Source organism: Oncorhynchus clarkii, chromosome 16 (assembly GCF_045791955.1).
Source record: "Oncorhynchus clarkii lewisi isolate Uvic-CL-2024 chromosome 16, UVic_Ocla_1.0, whole genome shotgun sequence".
Lineage (NCBI taxonomy): Eukaryota > Metazoa > Chordata > Actinopteri > Salmoniformes > Salmonidae > Oncorhynchus > Oncorhynchus clarkii.
Window position 1 is genome coordinate 31,313,473 of NC_092162.1, and position 17,913 is coordinate 31,331,385.

At 39.9% G+C, this 17,913-nt stretch overlaps 1 protein-coding gene across 2 annotated transcripts in view; it reads right to left on the bottom strand.

The window, feature by feature from the left end:
- Positions 1–17,913, bottom strand: part of LOC139368315 (TOX high mobility group box family member 2-like) — a 113,631-nt gene that overhangs the window by 24,934 nt on the left and 70,784 nt on the right. For both annotated transcript variants that reach the window (XM_071107064.1, XM_071107065.1), the window contains one exon: positions 9,452–9,712. In XM_071107064.1, coding sequence (XP_070963165.1) covers positions 9,452–9,712 — 261 coding nt within the window. The remainder of the gene's footprint in view (positions 1–9,451; positions 9,713–17,913) is intronic.

A 17,913-nucleotide genomic window follows, 5' to 3' on the forward strand; every position in this document is an offset into this window, starting at 1 on the left:
CTGCGTTTCCTGCTGATGGTACAGCGATGGTGCCCAAACATAACGAGACAGGCTATTATGATGGCAGCTGGTTGCCATAGGTACTATATGCTAATTGTGAGGAGGGGGTGGGGTATTGTCAGAGCAACAGGCTTTGTTTGGCCTCTGACGTGCATTGTCTCATACGAAAATAATAGATGATAAAGGGGTGTCAAAGTCACTTCACTAGTGTAGCACCACACCAAACATTTGGATCTCTTTCAAACACGATTTCACAAAAGAAAGAGAAACACATAGCGAGTTATAAATCAAATTATAATAAAAAAATATATTGTAAGACAGTGTATCTAAGAATAACATTTCCGTCTGTCTCCAATGTTCTTTGGTTAAAACAGGAAAATGAGCAACTGGTTCTGTGGCTCAGAGTTCAGGCCTGTTATTCTCTCTCATTATTCTAGCTCTATAATCTTCACTTCTTCGCCCCAAAGGATGTGCAGGACAAGTGACGTTACTGAGACATAAGGTAAATATTAACTTTCGGTTGTTGGGATAAAGAAATGCTCATGTACTGCTAATGAAAATGTTATGTATGGGTTATGAATGTGTTATGAAGTCCCTTCAAATAAAGTGTCACTGGTTGTATTGTAGGCCTATATGTGCTACACCCTCTCTTGCTTGCAGGCCTAAAGCAGCTGTGTTAAGCGAATGCGCTGGTGAAAGTAGGTAGTAGGGCCTAATCCTGAGAACTGACTCTTAACCCGAACCACAGTCGCTCTCTGGGTGAGAGTAATGGCTTCCTCGTGCATGGGGCCGCGGCTGCTATTGTAGAATCACAAAGCATTTAATTGAAACAAATGACTCTGATAATGGGACATTATCCCCCACAGGTTCGCTGTGTGCTAGGCTTAATTAGCGTCGCCCTAGCGATCGAGGACGAGCTCGCCATGCTGATCCTTCAAAGGAAATAGCGAGCCCCTTTTAAGTGGGCAAATGGCCCATTTGTCCCACTGTCGATGTGTACTGTAAGCAGGTTCCCCTCTTCAGACTAGCGTAGAAAAGCAACATGTTTTGTCTGTTTGGAGTGTGTCCCAATCTGTTAAGTCGATGCCTTCCCTCTGCCCTAGGTTTCTGGATATTGGTATTAGAAATGTCTGAGGTTTATGTTAGTTATACTAAATAGTAAGTACTATTTTCCTTGTTTTGGGTCTTCTCTCCATGATAGAATATTAGTACTTTACTGTTCTGGAACTATTATGCACTGCAACATGAAACAGCAGAACTTTTTTCATCATGATTAAAAGCGGTTCTCCAGATTCAATTGTTCACTCTTGTACATCTTAGAAAGTCAGCTAATGCAATGTTCAAAAACTCTACGACCATGCTGTTTTAAATATTCATTAGTCTTAACAGTTGCCTAAGGTTATTTGAATTAGCAGCATGGATATTCATGAGCTGCAATAATTGCTCATTTGTTTTTTATGTTCAATCCTTCAATACACTTCTTCATCACTTCACTCTCATCCATGAATAATACGTCTCTCAAAGTAAATATGGACTTTTATTAAACACTTTCTTTAATAAGATATTTGTTTTTATTCAAAGCGAATCATAGTGCCCAGACATGTATTATTTTCAGAAAGACATATTGCTCACAACCTGTTGACTAGAGAATACCATTGATGGACATCCATCTTTTTGTCAAATGAAACAACCACAACAACAAAACATTCCACCTGTAGCTAAGAAAGTGATTTCTATAAAAAGCCAAACAAGATGTCACATCTATTCCAGTTGAAGGCAACAGTGGAGGCAGGTCATTTGAGATGTATCTGAGGCTTGCCCAGACTGTATGGTAGAGACTTCATTGCTTACTTAACTTCAAACAGCAGAATTCGTCAATTTTAGCCACAAATGTAATCAGTGTATTCTTGAGGTTATGCTCTTTGAATATGACCATTAATGTTTTTATAATCACATACTGGTTTGAATAATATGTTGATTGACCATAAACATTTGATTCACCTTCCATATACTCACTATGAATCTGAAAATAATGGCAGCCAACAATAGGCTTTTTATGTTGCTGCTTTTAAAATGGTGATGCTGTTTTATCCTGTCTGTCTAAAATGCTAAGTGACGCAAAATACATGTCTTTTAACATATTAAATGAAATAAAATGAAGTCAAGCTCACATAACATTATAACAGTCAGTGAGTCAGACAAAAATGTATCGTGAAAACACAAACAAACAACCACAGACACTTTCAAAACTAACACTTCGTGTAGATCTAAAACTGGCTTTAAAGAAAGCAATGAACTCTCTACCATACAGTCTGTGCAGGCCTGAGACACATCTCATATGACCTGCCTGCATTGTTGCTTTCAACTGGAATAGATGTGACATCTTGTTTCACTTTCTACAGTGGGGAGAACAACTATTTGATACACTGCTGATTTTGCAGGTTTTCCTACTTACAAAGGGGGGCCTGTAGAGGTCTGTAATTTGTATATAAATCACTTTCTTAGCTACAGGTGGAATGTTTTTGTTGTGGTTGTTTCATTTGACAAAAAGATGGATGTCCATCAATGGTATTCTCTACTGTATAACATCCAGAGTAAAAAAGCGATATTTCATCCAAATGTAAGAATTGCTTACCTGTTTTCTTACCCTGAAAGCAGTCTATAGAGAAGGAGAGACAGTTATCCATGCTTGGGCATGTGATTTGAAACATTCTGAACATTTACTTGCATTGATATTTGCTAAGAAAAAGCTTATGTTAATAACTATTGGTTACAGTGGCTAGGCAAACACACGAAAAGCGTGGATTGCTATTTCTCCTTGTCTCCTAGACTGCTTTCAGGGTTATGAGTAATTTTGTAATAAGAGTGAATTATCCCTTTAATATGTTATTATTGCATAGGAGCATAGTCAACAGTTTTTTATATTGATTAAGCAAGTATGGCCTTCAACAGTCTGAACATAACATTAGCTTTGCATCACAACAGTAATGCCAACTGGACACTTCATATTCTTTATTAATTTTATTTATTTTGTATTTATTTATTTTCCCCATTTCGCTCCTCAATTTCAAGATATTCAATTGGTAGTTAAGATCTTGTCTAATCGCTGCAACTCCCCAACCGGCTCGGGAGAGGTGATGGTTGGGACAATACTGCCTGGTCCGCCACAAGGAGACGCTAGAGCGTGATGAGCCAAGGAAAGCCCCTGGCCTATGGGGCACCCAGTCACAGGCCGGCTGAAGTGACGTCTCAGCAGTATGATGCAGTGCCTTAGACCGCTGCGGCACTCGGAAGCAACCTGGAAACTATTCATATTCTAACAATAACCCACATTGACAGTATCTAGACAACAGGGATAGTCCTGACTATGGCCAGCCTGTGGTCTAGTAACAGATGCACCCTGCCAAAAATAACTATGTAGCGCCACACGTTTAACAAGATTAAACAAATCTTGCTACATGAACTTGCAGATTTGGCTGAGCTTTTTTGGCGGTGGGCTTTTCCCCAAACCAACCTAATTTACGCTTATAATGAGATATCGGCAGGCGTTCAGTTTCCAAATTTAAATGTGCCGGCGTTCTCCTCGGCGACGTGCTCGAGCCCCTTCTCAACCCTCATTACCACCTGCCAGGGAATTCCCTCCTCTTTTTCAAAGAGACATTTCTCACCCCCATCTCCCCTCTCGCAAAAATGAGCCAGACCAGCCAGGCTCGGGGATCTGGGGGCCTGTCAAACATGAAGCCCCCCCACAGTAGCAGACTGGGGGGAACAGGCAACATTGACAGTGAGGGCTAGCTGTGATAGGGTTTTTAAATGCAGGCATAATGAGCGGTCCATCCAACTTGGAGAAATGATGCATTGTTCAATGTCCCATCCAAACTATGTGTCTGTCTGGCCTTAGACAACAGAGGGCAGGGGTGGGTTGGGATATCACACTTGGCTAAACACCTAACCATCTTATTAAACATTATCCAGCCAGCAAGCACCTATTGGACCAATGATGGCTATGAGCACACCACTATAAGCTGATATTGGACCCATGTCGATAGCCTATACTCTATTGGCTACTGCCGTCTGAACCTCTAGAAAACCCATCAGCCAAATGAGTGGTGGGCTGCTGACTTTACCAATGGCAAGCCACTGTATGTTTCTAATCAAGGATAACATATCAAAACCATTCCCTCATGTTATGGGAACTTATCTTGCTAGCAGTTTAACCACATTTATGATATGTCATTATTGTAATTAGCAGTTTGGTGTTAGCTACTAAATGCAAATGCATTGTAGAAAGGCAGGCTTAGATTAAAAGTCTCTGTATAAATTAAATATTCTGAATAAACATACAGTATCTTAATGTAACATGAATTATTTTGAACCATCATAAAACATACCACTACTATTATATCTAAGTCCAAGCTATATATCATATAAACAATCACATCAACATAACTTTTAAATACCTAAATATAACTATTTCTCATCATTGCTTCAAGCCCATTTTTCCATCTACTGCACATGTCATCCTGTGATTTAGCAGCTAATACTTCTGCCTTCAGAGCAGTCAGAATGAACTGAGAGGGAGGAGGCTGTCAAAAATGAGATGAATTCAGTGGAAGACAGAAGAGGATTGTGATGGAGAGAGCAAGGGTATTACTATTATCATGTGCTCCACCAGTGATCAGAGATCTAAGATATTTGTGACATACTTTACTCTCAGTAAAAACAAGATGTGCTATTTTAGACAACTACAACAACAACTGAACAAGTGGGCTAATATCGCAAAGTGCATTTCTGAAAATGGTCATGGTCATGGTCAGATCTACTGCTCACAATACTGTAATGCCTTAAAGGGATAGTTCAGCAAAACAACATATGTAGGTAGATATGTACAGTATATATACAGTATGGTGGCTAGTTAAACAAAAGAAAGGGGATTGCAGATCACTCCTTGTCCAAAATAATGCTTTCAAGGTAAGACAACAAACATTAAGAGAATGTAATTTCTCTGAACAATCCCTTTAACCGTTTGCTGTGTGATTGGAGACCATGAGATGCATGATTGAAAAGAGGATCCCTAAGCAGAAAGAAGTTTACTGAGCTTTAGCCTTAGGCTAAATGTTGTACTAAAACAAGTAACATCCTCCCCGGAGATGAGCAATATCTATTGCTCCAGCTGAGCTTGTATTTGTAAGGGAGTTTACATACAGCGTAAGATAGTTATCCTTTCTGATATGAAATGTATCCTTGAGGCATTGTTGTTGAATAAAAAAAACTACAGCTACAATGGAAGAAAACAATTGACACAAAATTAGGTTCAGGATCATCAGTGTATCCCTTACATCGAATACTAGGGGTACCTTTATTTTTTCACATTTCCCCACTTTGCAAAAACCTATCATTCTGCCTTATTTATAAGGTACGTTCCTAAAACACAAATACTGTGCAGTGCCTATGACAGAAATATGAATTGAATCTGTCTATTATGCTTTTATTGGCATGAAATTAAGGTTCATTGACATCATAGGAAAAACGTCAAATGCAACATCCTGTCTTAATGGAATGAAATTGAAAATAACCTCATCTTCAATTCCTTTAAGATATTTCAGCTTACTTTTCTATGCCTCAGCCTGAGAAATAAGCTCCTCTTGTCCCCAAAGATAATAAATGAATTGAATTTTTTTCCCTTATCGGTCATCTATTTTTCCAGCGTAAGCTATTACTTGCTCAGGTTGCTAGGCAACAGGAAATATTAATAGTCACTATTATTAGCCAGGCTCCAGTAGAGTAGTACTAAAATGAGGAAGTGGAAAACATGAATGTGTTACATAAATCTTTGGACCTTTCACGGTGTGTGCAAGTCTCTGTTTGCAGTGATTTATGGCAATGACAGTTCATTTATGAGAAAAGGGGGTGTGAAATAAGAAAATGGAACATTACCCTGAAGGACTATTTGAAAATAAATAATTGCAAAGGTGAATCGAAAGCTGTTTAAAAACCAGGACTGTCTTTCTTACGGAAATGTTATTGGCCTATTACACCAAGAAGAAAAGGGAGCTGCTTTCTCCCATACATGTTTGTGCCCGTAAGGCATGAACATGAACACGCCCAAATGCACGCACACACACACCTCCGTCACCAGCCTCACACCAATTGTATCAATTAAAGCTGTATTTGCTATGAGAAATAGTAGCCAGATAATTTTCTGAACATCGCCAAATGTATAACGAAATAAATAAACACATAAATACTCTTGCACATTATGTACTACATTACTGTACCTCTCCATGGCACCAGCTATATTCATCTCACTAGTATGTTCAACACAGTGACTTAATAACCTTTTCACACATTCCAAAAAATGGGAGTGATCATTCTACAGTGGTCCCTGCAGCGTACGCTCAAACCCGTGTGATTAGAACGCTTATTTAGAACGTCCAGTTTCGATTGATGCAACAGTCAGCATTTGAGCAAGCCACACTGTTTTTTCACAGAAACATTTTGCACAAACACAGTCCTTACAAAGTTATGTCCTGAATGTGACCAGTTTATTTTTGGATGTGTGAGGAACAACGCTGGAGACGAGAAGCAAGTACAGGGAGTGAACATTTAATGAAACACAGACAGGAACAGAATACAGACAGTGTCTGGACAGGGGGAAACAAAACGACAATAATGCTGACATGGGGAACAAACTGAGGAGCAGACAGATATAGAGGGTCGATCATCAAAGTAAAGGAGTCCAGGTGAGTCCAATGAGTACTGATGTGCATAATGAATGGTGACAAGTGTGCGTAATGAAGGGCAGCCTGGCGCCCTTGAGCTCCAGAGAAGGGAGGCAGGAGCAGGCGTGACAGGATGCAATGTTCAGACATTCACAGAAGTAGCGACAACATACACTATCATCCAACCGGAAAATGTAGGCTACAATAGTCCTAGGGTCATATTTAGGTAACTCCCTGCTGTCAGAAACCACAATATGAATTGGCTAATAGCAATTACTATTTATAATTCATCACATCACGGGTGAGCTCAGCATTGATCGAAATAATTGAGTAAAACACTTCCTAGAAATCGAAAGTAATCCGAGAATGCTAGTTTGTGCGTGCTGCATATGTTTTTTCGCGTCAACCAAAGAGGAGACGAGGAGTTTGGTCTGTTTACAGTATGCATGTTGAAGGGATCATTCACTTCCCTTCATTCACCTCTGGACGTTTAACCTTCACCTCATTATAACATATTTTGCCTGACAGACAATTACGTGACAACCAGAATGTATTGTGTAATGTCAACAAACATGGTACCACACATTTCTGGCAAATAGCTTAGCATAAGCTCATTATAATCAGTAGAACATTCAAAAAATATATTTTACACACATCATAAGTGTCCATTATAACCTATGCAATAATCAGATTGCATTATTTGTCACCAGTACTTGAAAACATAAATACACTATGCTCCATACATAGAGTACCAGTCAAAAGTTTGGACACACCTACTCATTCAAAGGTGAAAATAACACATATGGAATCATGTAGTAACCAAAAAAGTGTTTAAAAAATCCAAATGTATTTTAGATTTTAGATTCTTTAAAGTAGCTACCCTTTGCCTTGATGACAGCTTTGCACACTCTTGATATTCTCTCAACCAGCTTCACTTGGAATGCTTTTTCAACAGACTTGAACGAGTTCCCACATATGCTGAGCACTTGTTGGCTGCTTTTCCTTCACTCTGCGGTCCAACTCATCCCAAATCATCTCAATTGGGTTGAGGTTGGGTGATTGTGGAGGCCAGGTGATCTGATGAGGCGCTTCATCACTCTCCTTCTAGGTCAAATAGCCTTTACACATCCTGGAGGTGTGTTGGGTCATTGTCCTGTTGAAAAACAAATGATAGTCCCACTAAGCACATTCCAGGTGACAACCTCATGAAGCAGGTTGAGAGAATGCCAAGAGTGTGCAAAGCTGTCATCAAGGCAAAGGGTGGCTACTTTGAAGAATCTCAAATATAAAATACATTTAGATTTGTTTCACACTTTTTTGGTTACTACATGATTCCATATGTGTTATTTTATAGTTTTGATGTCTTCACTATTATTCTACAATGTAGAAAATCGTTTTTTTTTAAATAAAGAAAAACCCTGGAATGAGTAGGTGTCTCCAAACATTTGACTGGTACTGTACATACATACATGCATACTGTATGTTACAGTGGAAATGACAACACGATATACAGAAAATAAGGCACTTACTTTGATATGAATGCACACACGTCCAAAGTTATTATTTGTAAGGAAAACAACAAGGAAGGTAATGCGAGCGCCAGCCAGAAAATATGCCAATTTGTGCAAGACTGTGCTAATGTCTGCATACTTGATCTGCGGAAACATTGGTGGAAGTGCTTGAGCTCTCCTCGAAGAGAGAAGTTTGTCCGTCTCAATAAAGCCTCAAACATAAATTGTCTGCAACACTGAAATTGGATACTTCTATGTGAATTAATGAGGAGGCGGAACACACCTCAATTCAAAATGTTAAATAAATAAAACTTGTTTGAAAATAATTTGAAATTGACAAGTTGAAACATAGCCTATAGATAATTAGCAGGCAGCGCGTGTTAAGTGTCCTATTGCATAACAATCACATTTTGGAACAGTGAGTTCCTTCTGACATCTCGTGCATAAAACAAGTCAAGCTGGGGTGACCATCAGAGATATTTGGAACTCACATGTGAAAAGGTTAATCCCAAGTCTGACTTTAAATGGCACACTCTCTGCCACACACATAAAATGTACTTTGATTCCCGAAATCACACAAGACCTGATTAACCAAGGATAAATGCCACGGATACTCACATTAAAGCATGAATATTTATGACCCAGAAGTTATATTTGTGTCAGATGAAAGTATATAACGCTGAATTATTCACACGCGGGCCATTTATAATTAATCTCGTTCGATTCTATGATTAAAGGACTTGAATGTGTACGCCAGGGGTGTTTGCTCAGCGTGAACCATGTTTAACACATGAAATAGTCGCTTACTGGGGTTGGAATGGACGTCCTCTGCATCATTTTGAAAGATAAAAGTAGCTGACAAGGGAGAACCCTTCTCTTTTCTCCTCCAAGACCCCCTTTTTTGTTTTACCAATCAGAGAGCAGATGAGATGTGTACTGTACAACTCTGCTCTCTTTCTGTGCTCACTTTGAGGGAGTCAAATATTTTTGAGTGTGGTGATTGAATAGATATGACGGAGTCTGTCACAAAAAGAAGAATGTGTAAAAGCATAAATGGTGCATGTGTCTGCTGGGATCTCCTTAGCTTTTGTTCCACACTCCTGCTAATTAAAACAAGTGTGTATCCCTGTTCTAAGACAATAACATGTCCCTTATAAAGCCACGCTGAAAATAATTGAATTGAATCCTAGGAGAAGTACTGTAACTGGTGAATCTTACCGAGTGCATATTATGACCCGAGAGAAGATGGCTATCCTGGCCCAGCATATTGGACATCATGAGGGCAGCAGGCAGCTCTGGGTAGGAATAGGGGTTGAGCAGGCCATTGTGGGGCAGTGAGTGGAAGGTGTAGCCCGACTCGGGGTCCATGAGGTGAAGCAGAGAGGGGTCAGCGTGGTTGGGGGGTGTGATGGGGGGGATCTCGTAGTCTTCATCCCCTCCTCCTCCGCTGTTGTTTCCTCGGCCTTGACTGGAGTAGTTCTGAGAATGGGGACAAGATGACAGGACAGGTTTCAAGTTCAAGATTCACATTTTTGCATTTATTTACCATTTGTGACAAACACATTGGAAATCTTGCTCACTGAAGATAAAAAGGAGTGAGATGGCAAGTGTGTAGACCATAGGAGTTGAGATATTGAAATCAAACACATCAGCAAATGCCATCAGACATGAAGCCACTAATTATGGTCATCTATTAGAAGGAGATTAAACTATAATTAATTAACCTGAAAGCAAACTGCATATGCTTAACTATGTAGCAAAACAGTAATATAGTGATCCTGGTTTAATCACCAACACTGATGTGCTCAATCAGCTTTTAAAATCAATCCTATAGCACGTTGTAATGCAGAATGTAACGCTCTCGCTGCCTTGGGTGCCTCCGTGTCAGTCCAGAAAGCAAGATAATGTACAAAGAAAGAAATGTGTTTGTGATGAAGAAACTAATTTCTGTTAAAGGTCAATGGCTTATTAATGAAGAACCCAAACAAAGCTTTACTCATAGAACACTAGCAACACCGGTTGGGGTCTATTCCTTTTAACACATTGAATTTTAAATAGAAAATCCTCACAACATTCCTCAATGTTATGATTCACTTTGGGATTTCAATCAAATTCCTGAACTGAATTGGGTTGAGATGGAATTGACCAAATCCCCCTGACATAGTCTCTATGTTATGAGCTGTATCCAAGGTCAATAAATTACCTCTTCTCTCCAGACATCACAACAAGGTGAAATACTTTCTTATGATTCTGCAAATGCAAATCAGGTGGTACAGGAAGAAGCCTCACTGTGGTATCTCCAAGGGCTATCTTGACATAATATTGTGCTGAGAAATATGGTTTTGCACTCTCAAAAGCACACCGAGGGTATTCACCAGGGAATGAAAAGCAATTTTGTCAGAGGCAATCTGATGCTGACTCCCTTTATAATGACTGGGGAAAATTAATCATCACAAGTAATATTCCAGTGTCAGCCATTCAAGAGCTTTTTAATAGAATTTGTATGATTCATGTCTCACGGTACACATCAAGCAGTCCGTTCTGCAACATTTCAGAAATCAATTCAATATCATCTTCGTGTAGGCTGTCATCTCGCCTGTCAGAGCAGCCATTTATCTTGCAAACAAATACTTTTAGCAAACAAATGGCAAGAAATACTGAGGAAAATCAGGCATGCTCCATCCGGCTATGTTGGTGCATGGAACCAAGATAAAACTCCTTTATAATAGAACATTGTAAGCAAGGATAAAGAGACATAAACCTACATTAGGCTGAAATGTTTTCGTTTTCCTTTCAATGGGAAATTGAGTTCAAAATACTGTTTTTCTTTATGTTTTCATAATAACATACACTTTACATGAAGATTATCTTGGTGCGGATGTTCTAGGTGCGGATGTTCGCTACTATTGCTATATCCAACATCAGGGAGAGCTTGTTTTCGCACATAACAGGTTACTATTAACCTACATTTATTTTCTACTTAGTCCATTGGAATTGCACTTCTCATAAAACTTTCAAGGACAGCTGTAGTTATGTCTAATAAGTGAGATAAATATTGTATGTTCTTGTACTATATATCTTAGGATTTCTTGACAAGAGACACATATGTAACTTGGCAAGCATTTTCAAGGATGTCATTTGGGCAGACCATACCCTCAAATAACTGTCTACAGAACACCCTATACATTTTTGGGGTCTCTATTCAGTTCTATTGGCCTCCGATTGTGTCTTCCAGTAGGCCTGGTTGGTATTGGAGGAATAATGTATGATTTGTCAAAGCTTACGGTATATTTATTAAGACATTTTATGACCATTTTCTACTTTCCTCATAGCCTACAGCCTCAATGAGATATTTGAAACACTTATTCTTACATGGATTCACCACTTTCAATTGCTCAACAAAATTAAGCTTTCCATGCATTTCATCTAGCTTTGATCCGAACAACATCATGTATTTCAGACAATTCCTTCTCCAAGATAAAATGTAACTAATGTAGGATATATGTTCGAAGATTTGAATGCTGCACGAGGCAATTTTACAATCAGGTCTTCCATTGTTTTAACAAGTCCTTTCATGTCCTTGGGGATAAAATCTGGAACAAGGACATAGCAAGTTTAATATTTTCAAACTCAGATAAATAATTCATACATCTGCTGTCTTTCAGGTCATGTGGATAAAACAAAAGGGTCAAAACTAAATGTCAAATGTTGATTCAGCCTTACTCCACCACCTTAGCCCTCCCATTAAAGGTGAAATTTAAGCAAATCTTTCCTATTTATGGAAAGAAAATGCTTGTAAAGCTCAGAGGGCACTACATTATCTCCCTCCTCTCTACAGTTCCATTGTACATGTCGGCTGTCCACATGAGATAATCTAACGCTAGTGGTTATATGGATTAATGTCTATGTTGAATACTATCGGATAAACACACTAACAATAGTATTTGACAGCATACATTTACAGTAAACGCTCTGATTTGATATATTTGAATACTGTATTCCATTTGCTTAATCAAACACCCTCTATCTTTACTAAAAATAGCATCTATTGAAAGCAGGTCCAGTAGTCATATGCCATGTAGAGAAAACAACAGATCGGCCTTGTTCTGGCGATGTGCAGCAGCTTGTGATGCACAAACAGAGATGTCAGCCATCTCTAGATAAGAGATAGATATAGGAAGAAGACACTTGGGTTAGGATAGGTTACTCAAACACAACACGACATTCTAGTAGTGCCAAATGCCAAAAAGAGCCTCTTGAGCATAGGGAGGACAAATAAGACACCCATCAACTAATGGCGAGGACAAATGGCTGAAGGGTATTTCAGAATGATCGTCAAATAGATGAAGGACAGTGTGTTGAAGCACTTGACCTAGCCACCATGCTCTGAAATGACAAGAAACTCCATTGGGGTGATGCATCAGCAGAACTAGCCAGTGTAATACAATAGATGGCGATGAATAGCCCTCGATTGAAAAAGAGCAGAAGATAGATTTCAGAGCTGGCTGACTGACAGCCAGGTAGAACTGGGATAAGTGGATTGAAAAAGGGCGGTTTTCTCCGTCCAATCCCGTCAGGACAGGTGGGCTTGGGGGGGATGGGGACTGAGCTATCCTCCATCCTGCTCCCCCCACTGGCAATTCCCTCAAATATCACATCAAAATAGATCTAATTTTGTTGGGTAAAAGACCCCCACACACACACCATTACAACTGTGTGTGGCCTATTTGAGTTGAGCTTGAAATCAGACCAAAAACACCCCAATAATGAAATGTGAGGTAGCTGAAAAAGAAGCACACCATTAACTCTTTGATAGTTCAGTTACAAATCTGGACATATTTGTGGGGTTAGTATTGTGGTGCACCACACTTCCCTATTTCATCCAATCATTATTGCTGAAATCACATAAATAAATAAAAGATGTCAGCCTGTAGTCACTCATCCCCCCAAGGGAATGTGGAAGCCCCGGTAATCACATATGGCACAATAGCCTAGCCATAATCCCCCTTTATTTTTATTTTTGTGATGTCATTCTCTTTAAGCCATGGCAAACGGAGGGAGGGGGGAGGAGGGGGGAGGGAGGAGAGAAAAACAAATGGTGTGGATCCCTCATTGTTCTCTCTCTATGCCCTCATTCCAGTCAGGGTAATAAGAGAACATTGTGATTTACTGTCACTGAACCGCGAGGAGTGCATCAGAGAGAATCCACTGCGGCAGGGCCATTAAAATAGATTTAACTTCCCACAGTATTAGACCAGATGTCTACACTTCTATTATATTTCAATCAGGCATGACCTTGGTCTCCATATGATGAGAAAGATCACTGGGGAGGAGAGAGAGAGAGAGAGAGAGAGAGAGAGAGAGAGAGAGAGAGAGAATAAATCCATGGAAAACCAATAGAAATATCAAACTACTTAGTCCTCTCTAAATCCCTCTGCAGCAGCAGCAGTAGTGCATATAAAGCGGAGCCCAAAATAGATCCATGGTTTCAAGTTCTCTTAAAAGAGCGTATGAATCATTCAGTGTACTCTCACTGCTGATAAGTTCTGTTTTGGGGTGGTTTTAAGGTTTCAGCATTATGTACATTAAGTTGAGGAGGACCAAGTGGCTCACAGCCAAAAGAGGACCTTCTCTGAATAATCTTCATGCACTGTTCTCCAGACCTGGGTTCAAAATTTACTATTTTAAATAGTTTGCTTTAGCCTGCCTGGATTGCCTGATATTTTGCAACTAAGCTATTGGTTCCTTTGTGCTCGGTAAGCTCAATCAAGCCCAGCAAAAAAAAAAAAAAAAGTATTTCTTAACCAAGGTCTACTGTACTCATGGCTATTTTGTGGTAGGCCGTTAGTAAATACGAATTTGTTCTTAATTTATTTGTCTAAATAAATAAAGGTAAAAATATATATATATATATATATTGGGATAGTCTCGTATCGGTCGTGTTGTTTAGTCTAGTAGAACCTGAAATATGAAGAGACATCGTGGATAAAACTGGAATTTACTCATAGACGTAATGGAGACCCTAGGCTTTTTTATTCTTGTATTTCTTCTCTTTCAGAAGCTGATGATAATTGGATTTATTGGCTGACAGACTCACCAAGATAGAATGTCCATAACAAATCCTCTCAGCATGGGTGTGGGCATCCTATTCCCTCAATGTTGTTTCAATGTTGTTTCAATGTCGAAGAATAATGTTTCACTGAGAAACACCTTTAGAATGTAAACAGTTAATTTTCAACCAATATAACTAGATGAATAGGTTTTAATCTCAAAACTGAAGAAGGCACTGCGTGCCAAAACGTTGGTTAGATTTACCCATTCAAATGTTGGGAGCATGCAGTGCATTCGGAAAGGTTGAGACCCCTTGACTTTTTACACATTTTGTTACGTTACAGCCTTATTCTAAAATGGATGAAATTGTTTCCCCTCCAATCAATCTACACACAATACCCCATAATATTTTTAGAAACAGTAAAAGTACTGAGTAAAATGTCTGAATACTGAATACCTTTCACAGCAATTAATAGCCTCGAGTCTTCTTGGGTATGACGCTACAAGCTTGGGACATATGTATTTGGGGAGATTTTCCCATTCTTCTCTGCAAATCCTCTCAAGCTCTGTCAGGTTGGATGGGGAGCGTTGCTGCACAGCTATTTTCAGGTATCTCCAGAGATGTTCGATGGAGTTCAAGTCCAGGCTCTCGCTGAGCCACTCAAGGACATTCAGAGACTTGTCCTGAAGCCCCTCCTGCGTTGTCTTGGTTGTGTGCTTAGGGTCGTTGTCCTGTTAGAAGGTGAACCTTTGCCCCAGTCTGAGCTCCTGAGATTTTCATCAAGGATCTCTCTGTACTTTGCTCCGTTCATCTTTCCCTTGATACTGACTAGTCTCCCAGTCCCTGCAACTGAAAAACATCCCCAAAGCATGATGCTGCCACCACGCTTTACCGTAGGGATGGCGCCAGGTTTACATTAGATGTGATGCTTGGCATTCAGGCCAAATAGTTCAATCTTGGTTTCATCAGCAGAGAATCTTGTTTCTCATGGTCTGTGAGTTCAATTCAAATGGCGCCAGGTTTACATTAGATGTGATGCTTGGCATTCAGGCCAAATAGTTCAATCTTGGTTTCATCAGCAGAGAATCTTGTTTCTCATGGTCTGTGAGTCCTTTAGGTGCCTTTTGGCAAACTCCAAGCGGGCTGTCATGTACCTTTTAATGAGGAGTGGCTTCTGTCTGGCCACTCTACCATAAAGGCCTGATTGGTGGAGTGATGCAGAGATGGCTGTCCTTCTGGAAGGTTCTCCCATCTCCACAGAGGAACTCTGGAGCTCTGTCAGAGTGACCATTGGGTTCTTGGTCACCTCACTGACCAAGGCCCTTCTTCCCCAATTGATCAGTTTGGCCAGGCAGCCAGCTCTAGGAAGAATCTTGGTGGTTCCAAACTTAATCAGTCTTAAATAGAAGGAGGCCACTGTGTACTTAGGGACCTTCAATGCTGCAGAAATGTTTTGGTACCCTTCCCCAGATCTGTGCCCCGACACAATCCTGTCTCAGAGCTCTACGGACAATTCTTCAACCTCATGGCTTGGTTTTTGCTCTGACATGCACTGTCAACTGTGGGACCTTATATAGACAGAGATGTGCCTTTCCAATCAATTTAATTTACCACAGGTGGACTCCAATCAAGTTGTAGAAACATCTCAAGGATGATCAATGGAAACAGGATGCACCTCAGCTCAATTTTGAGTCATAGCAAACTGACTACTTATGTAAATAAGGTATTTCTGTTTTTTACTTGTAATAAATTAGCAAAAATTTCGAAAAACCTGTTTTCGCTTTGTCAATATGGGGTATTTGTGTGTAGATTAATAAGGAAAAAATCCCTTTAATCCGTTTTAGAATAAGCCTGTAACGTTACAAAATGTGGAAAAAGGGAAGGGGTCTGAATCATTTCTGAGTGTTCAATTTTCTTTCTCAACTATATCACATTTTTCTAGTTGGGCTTGAGAAAGAGATGTGCATCATGCTTTCCATGTACATGATTAGTAATCTACTCTGGCAACTTTTCGCATGACCAAAAAGGAAGAATGATGAGAAGAGAACTTACCCACTGAAAATGGAAGGGGAGTGTGTGTGTGTGTGTGTGTGTCTGCACGCGTGCATGTCTGTGTGTACGTATCCCTGCGCACATGTGTTTCTGTCTGTTGTACTCAGTGTATAATGGTACACCATAAAGTAATTTTGCCATCGCCCACATGTGTTGAGTGTGGTACCAGTGTGTTCTGAGGTGTCTTTGCTCTCTGATATATTTTTTAAATATTATTGTAGTGAAATGGCAGAGAGCAGGACTCGAACCCTCAACCTTCTAGCCCGAAGTCCAGTGCGCTATCGACTGTGCCCCAAAAGCATGCTCGAGCGGCAGAGTCGATATCCGCGCTTACAAACTCAGGGTCATTACATAATATATGTTTTTTTTTTTTTTAGTTATTCAAGTATAAATTACCCGTTACCATAGATTGACATAGCTGACCTGTTAATTAACAAAATGACTGAAGATTATAGTAACTTTGATAAATTACTGGTAGCTTTGCAACCCTAGACTTGACCAAGCTATTGTATGGGTCTACCTGGAGTGTAATGTGTGTATGTTAGTATGAGAGAGAGAGAGAGAGAGAGAGAGAGAGAGAGAGAGAGAGAGAGAGAGAGAGAGAGAGAGAGAGAGAGAGAGAGAGAGAGACTTTAACCAACAGGTGAAGTTTCTATTCTAATCTAGACCATCAGCAACTGCTCCCCTGTGGTTGTGACTAAATCAATAGAGGCCCACGTTGTCTCCTCACATTCTCAACAACAGAAGAACCAAAGGCAGAAACACAAAGAAGCTAAAACTATCTAGTTCTTGAAGACCCTGAGTTTATTCCTACAGCAAGACAGGGTCGGAACAAAAGTTTTTAAAAAAACGAGGTAACAGAAAGAAAAGTATTTCTCTCTTGTTCTTTCTCTCCTTCTGCCTCTGGCTCTGCACACCAGACCTGGGTACCAATACTATTTTAAATAATTTCAAATACTCATCTCTAAGTACTCTAAAGTATAGGCTGAAGCAAATGCTCAAAGTGTTTGAATGATTTCAAATATTATTTGAACCCAGTCTGTTCTCTGTACAGTGACTGATAACAACATAGGGAGGAAGTTGTAAATCCCATCAGTTACAACTCTATTGTAAATTAAACCCCAGTGGGATAAGGACTGTAAAAACAGAGAGGAGGGCGATGGCCACATAAACACACACCGGCTCCAGTCTGTAATGAACCAAACATACCACCCTCACTGCTGATTGACAGACCAATCCCAATCAAAGCATTTCCTGTCCGTCAAATTGGCCTGATCCCCAATCAGCCTGGTTATTTGGGGCACTGCTAGACACTCAATGCGCTGAGCTTGAAAGAGGAGACTACACTACCCACAATCCCACAAGATAATTTCCTTCCAGTCACACTTGCCTGATGTCCTATCAGCCTGATTATTCGGGGCACCACCGGACTCATAACGCGCTGAATGGATGTAGGCTAGATAAAGACTTGAATGGGACACTACACTACTACACTACCCATGATGCCACACAGAATATGGGGGCCATGTTTGTTGATGTTAACACACAATGCATACTAAATATACTTTACATGTAT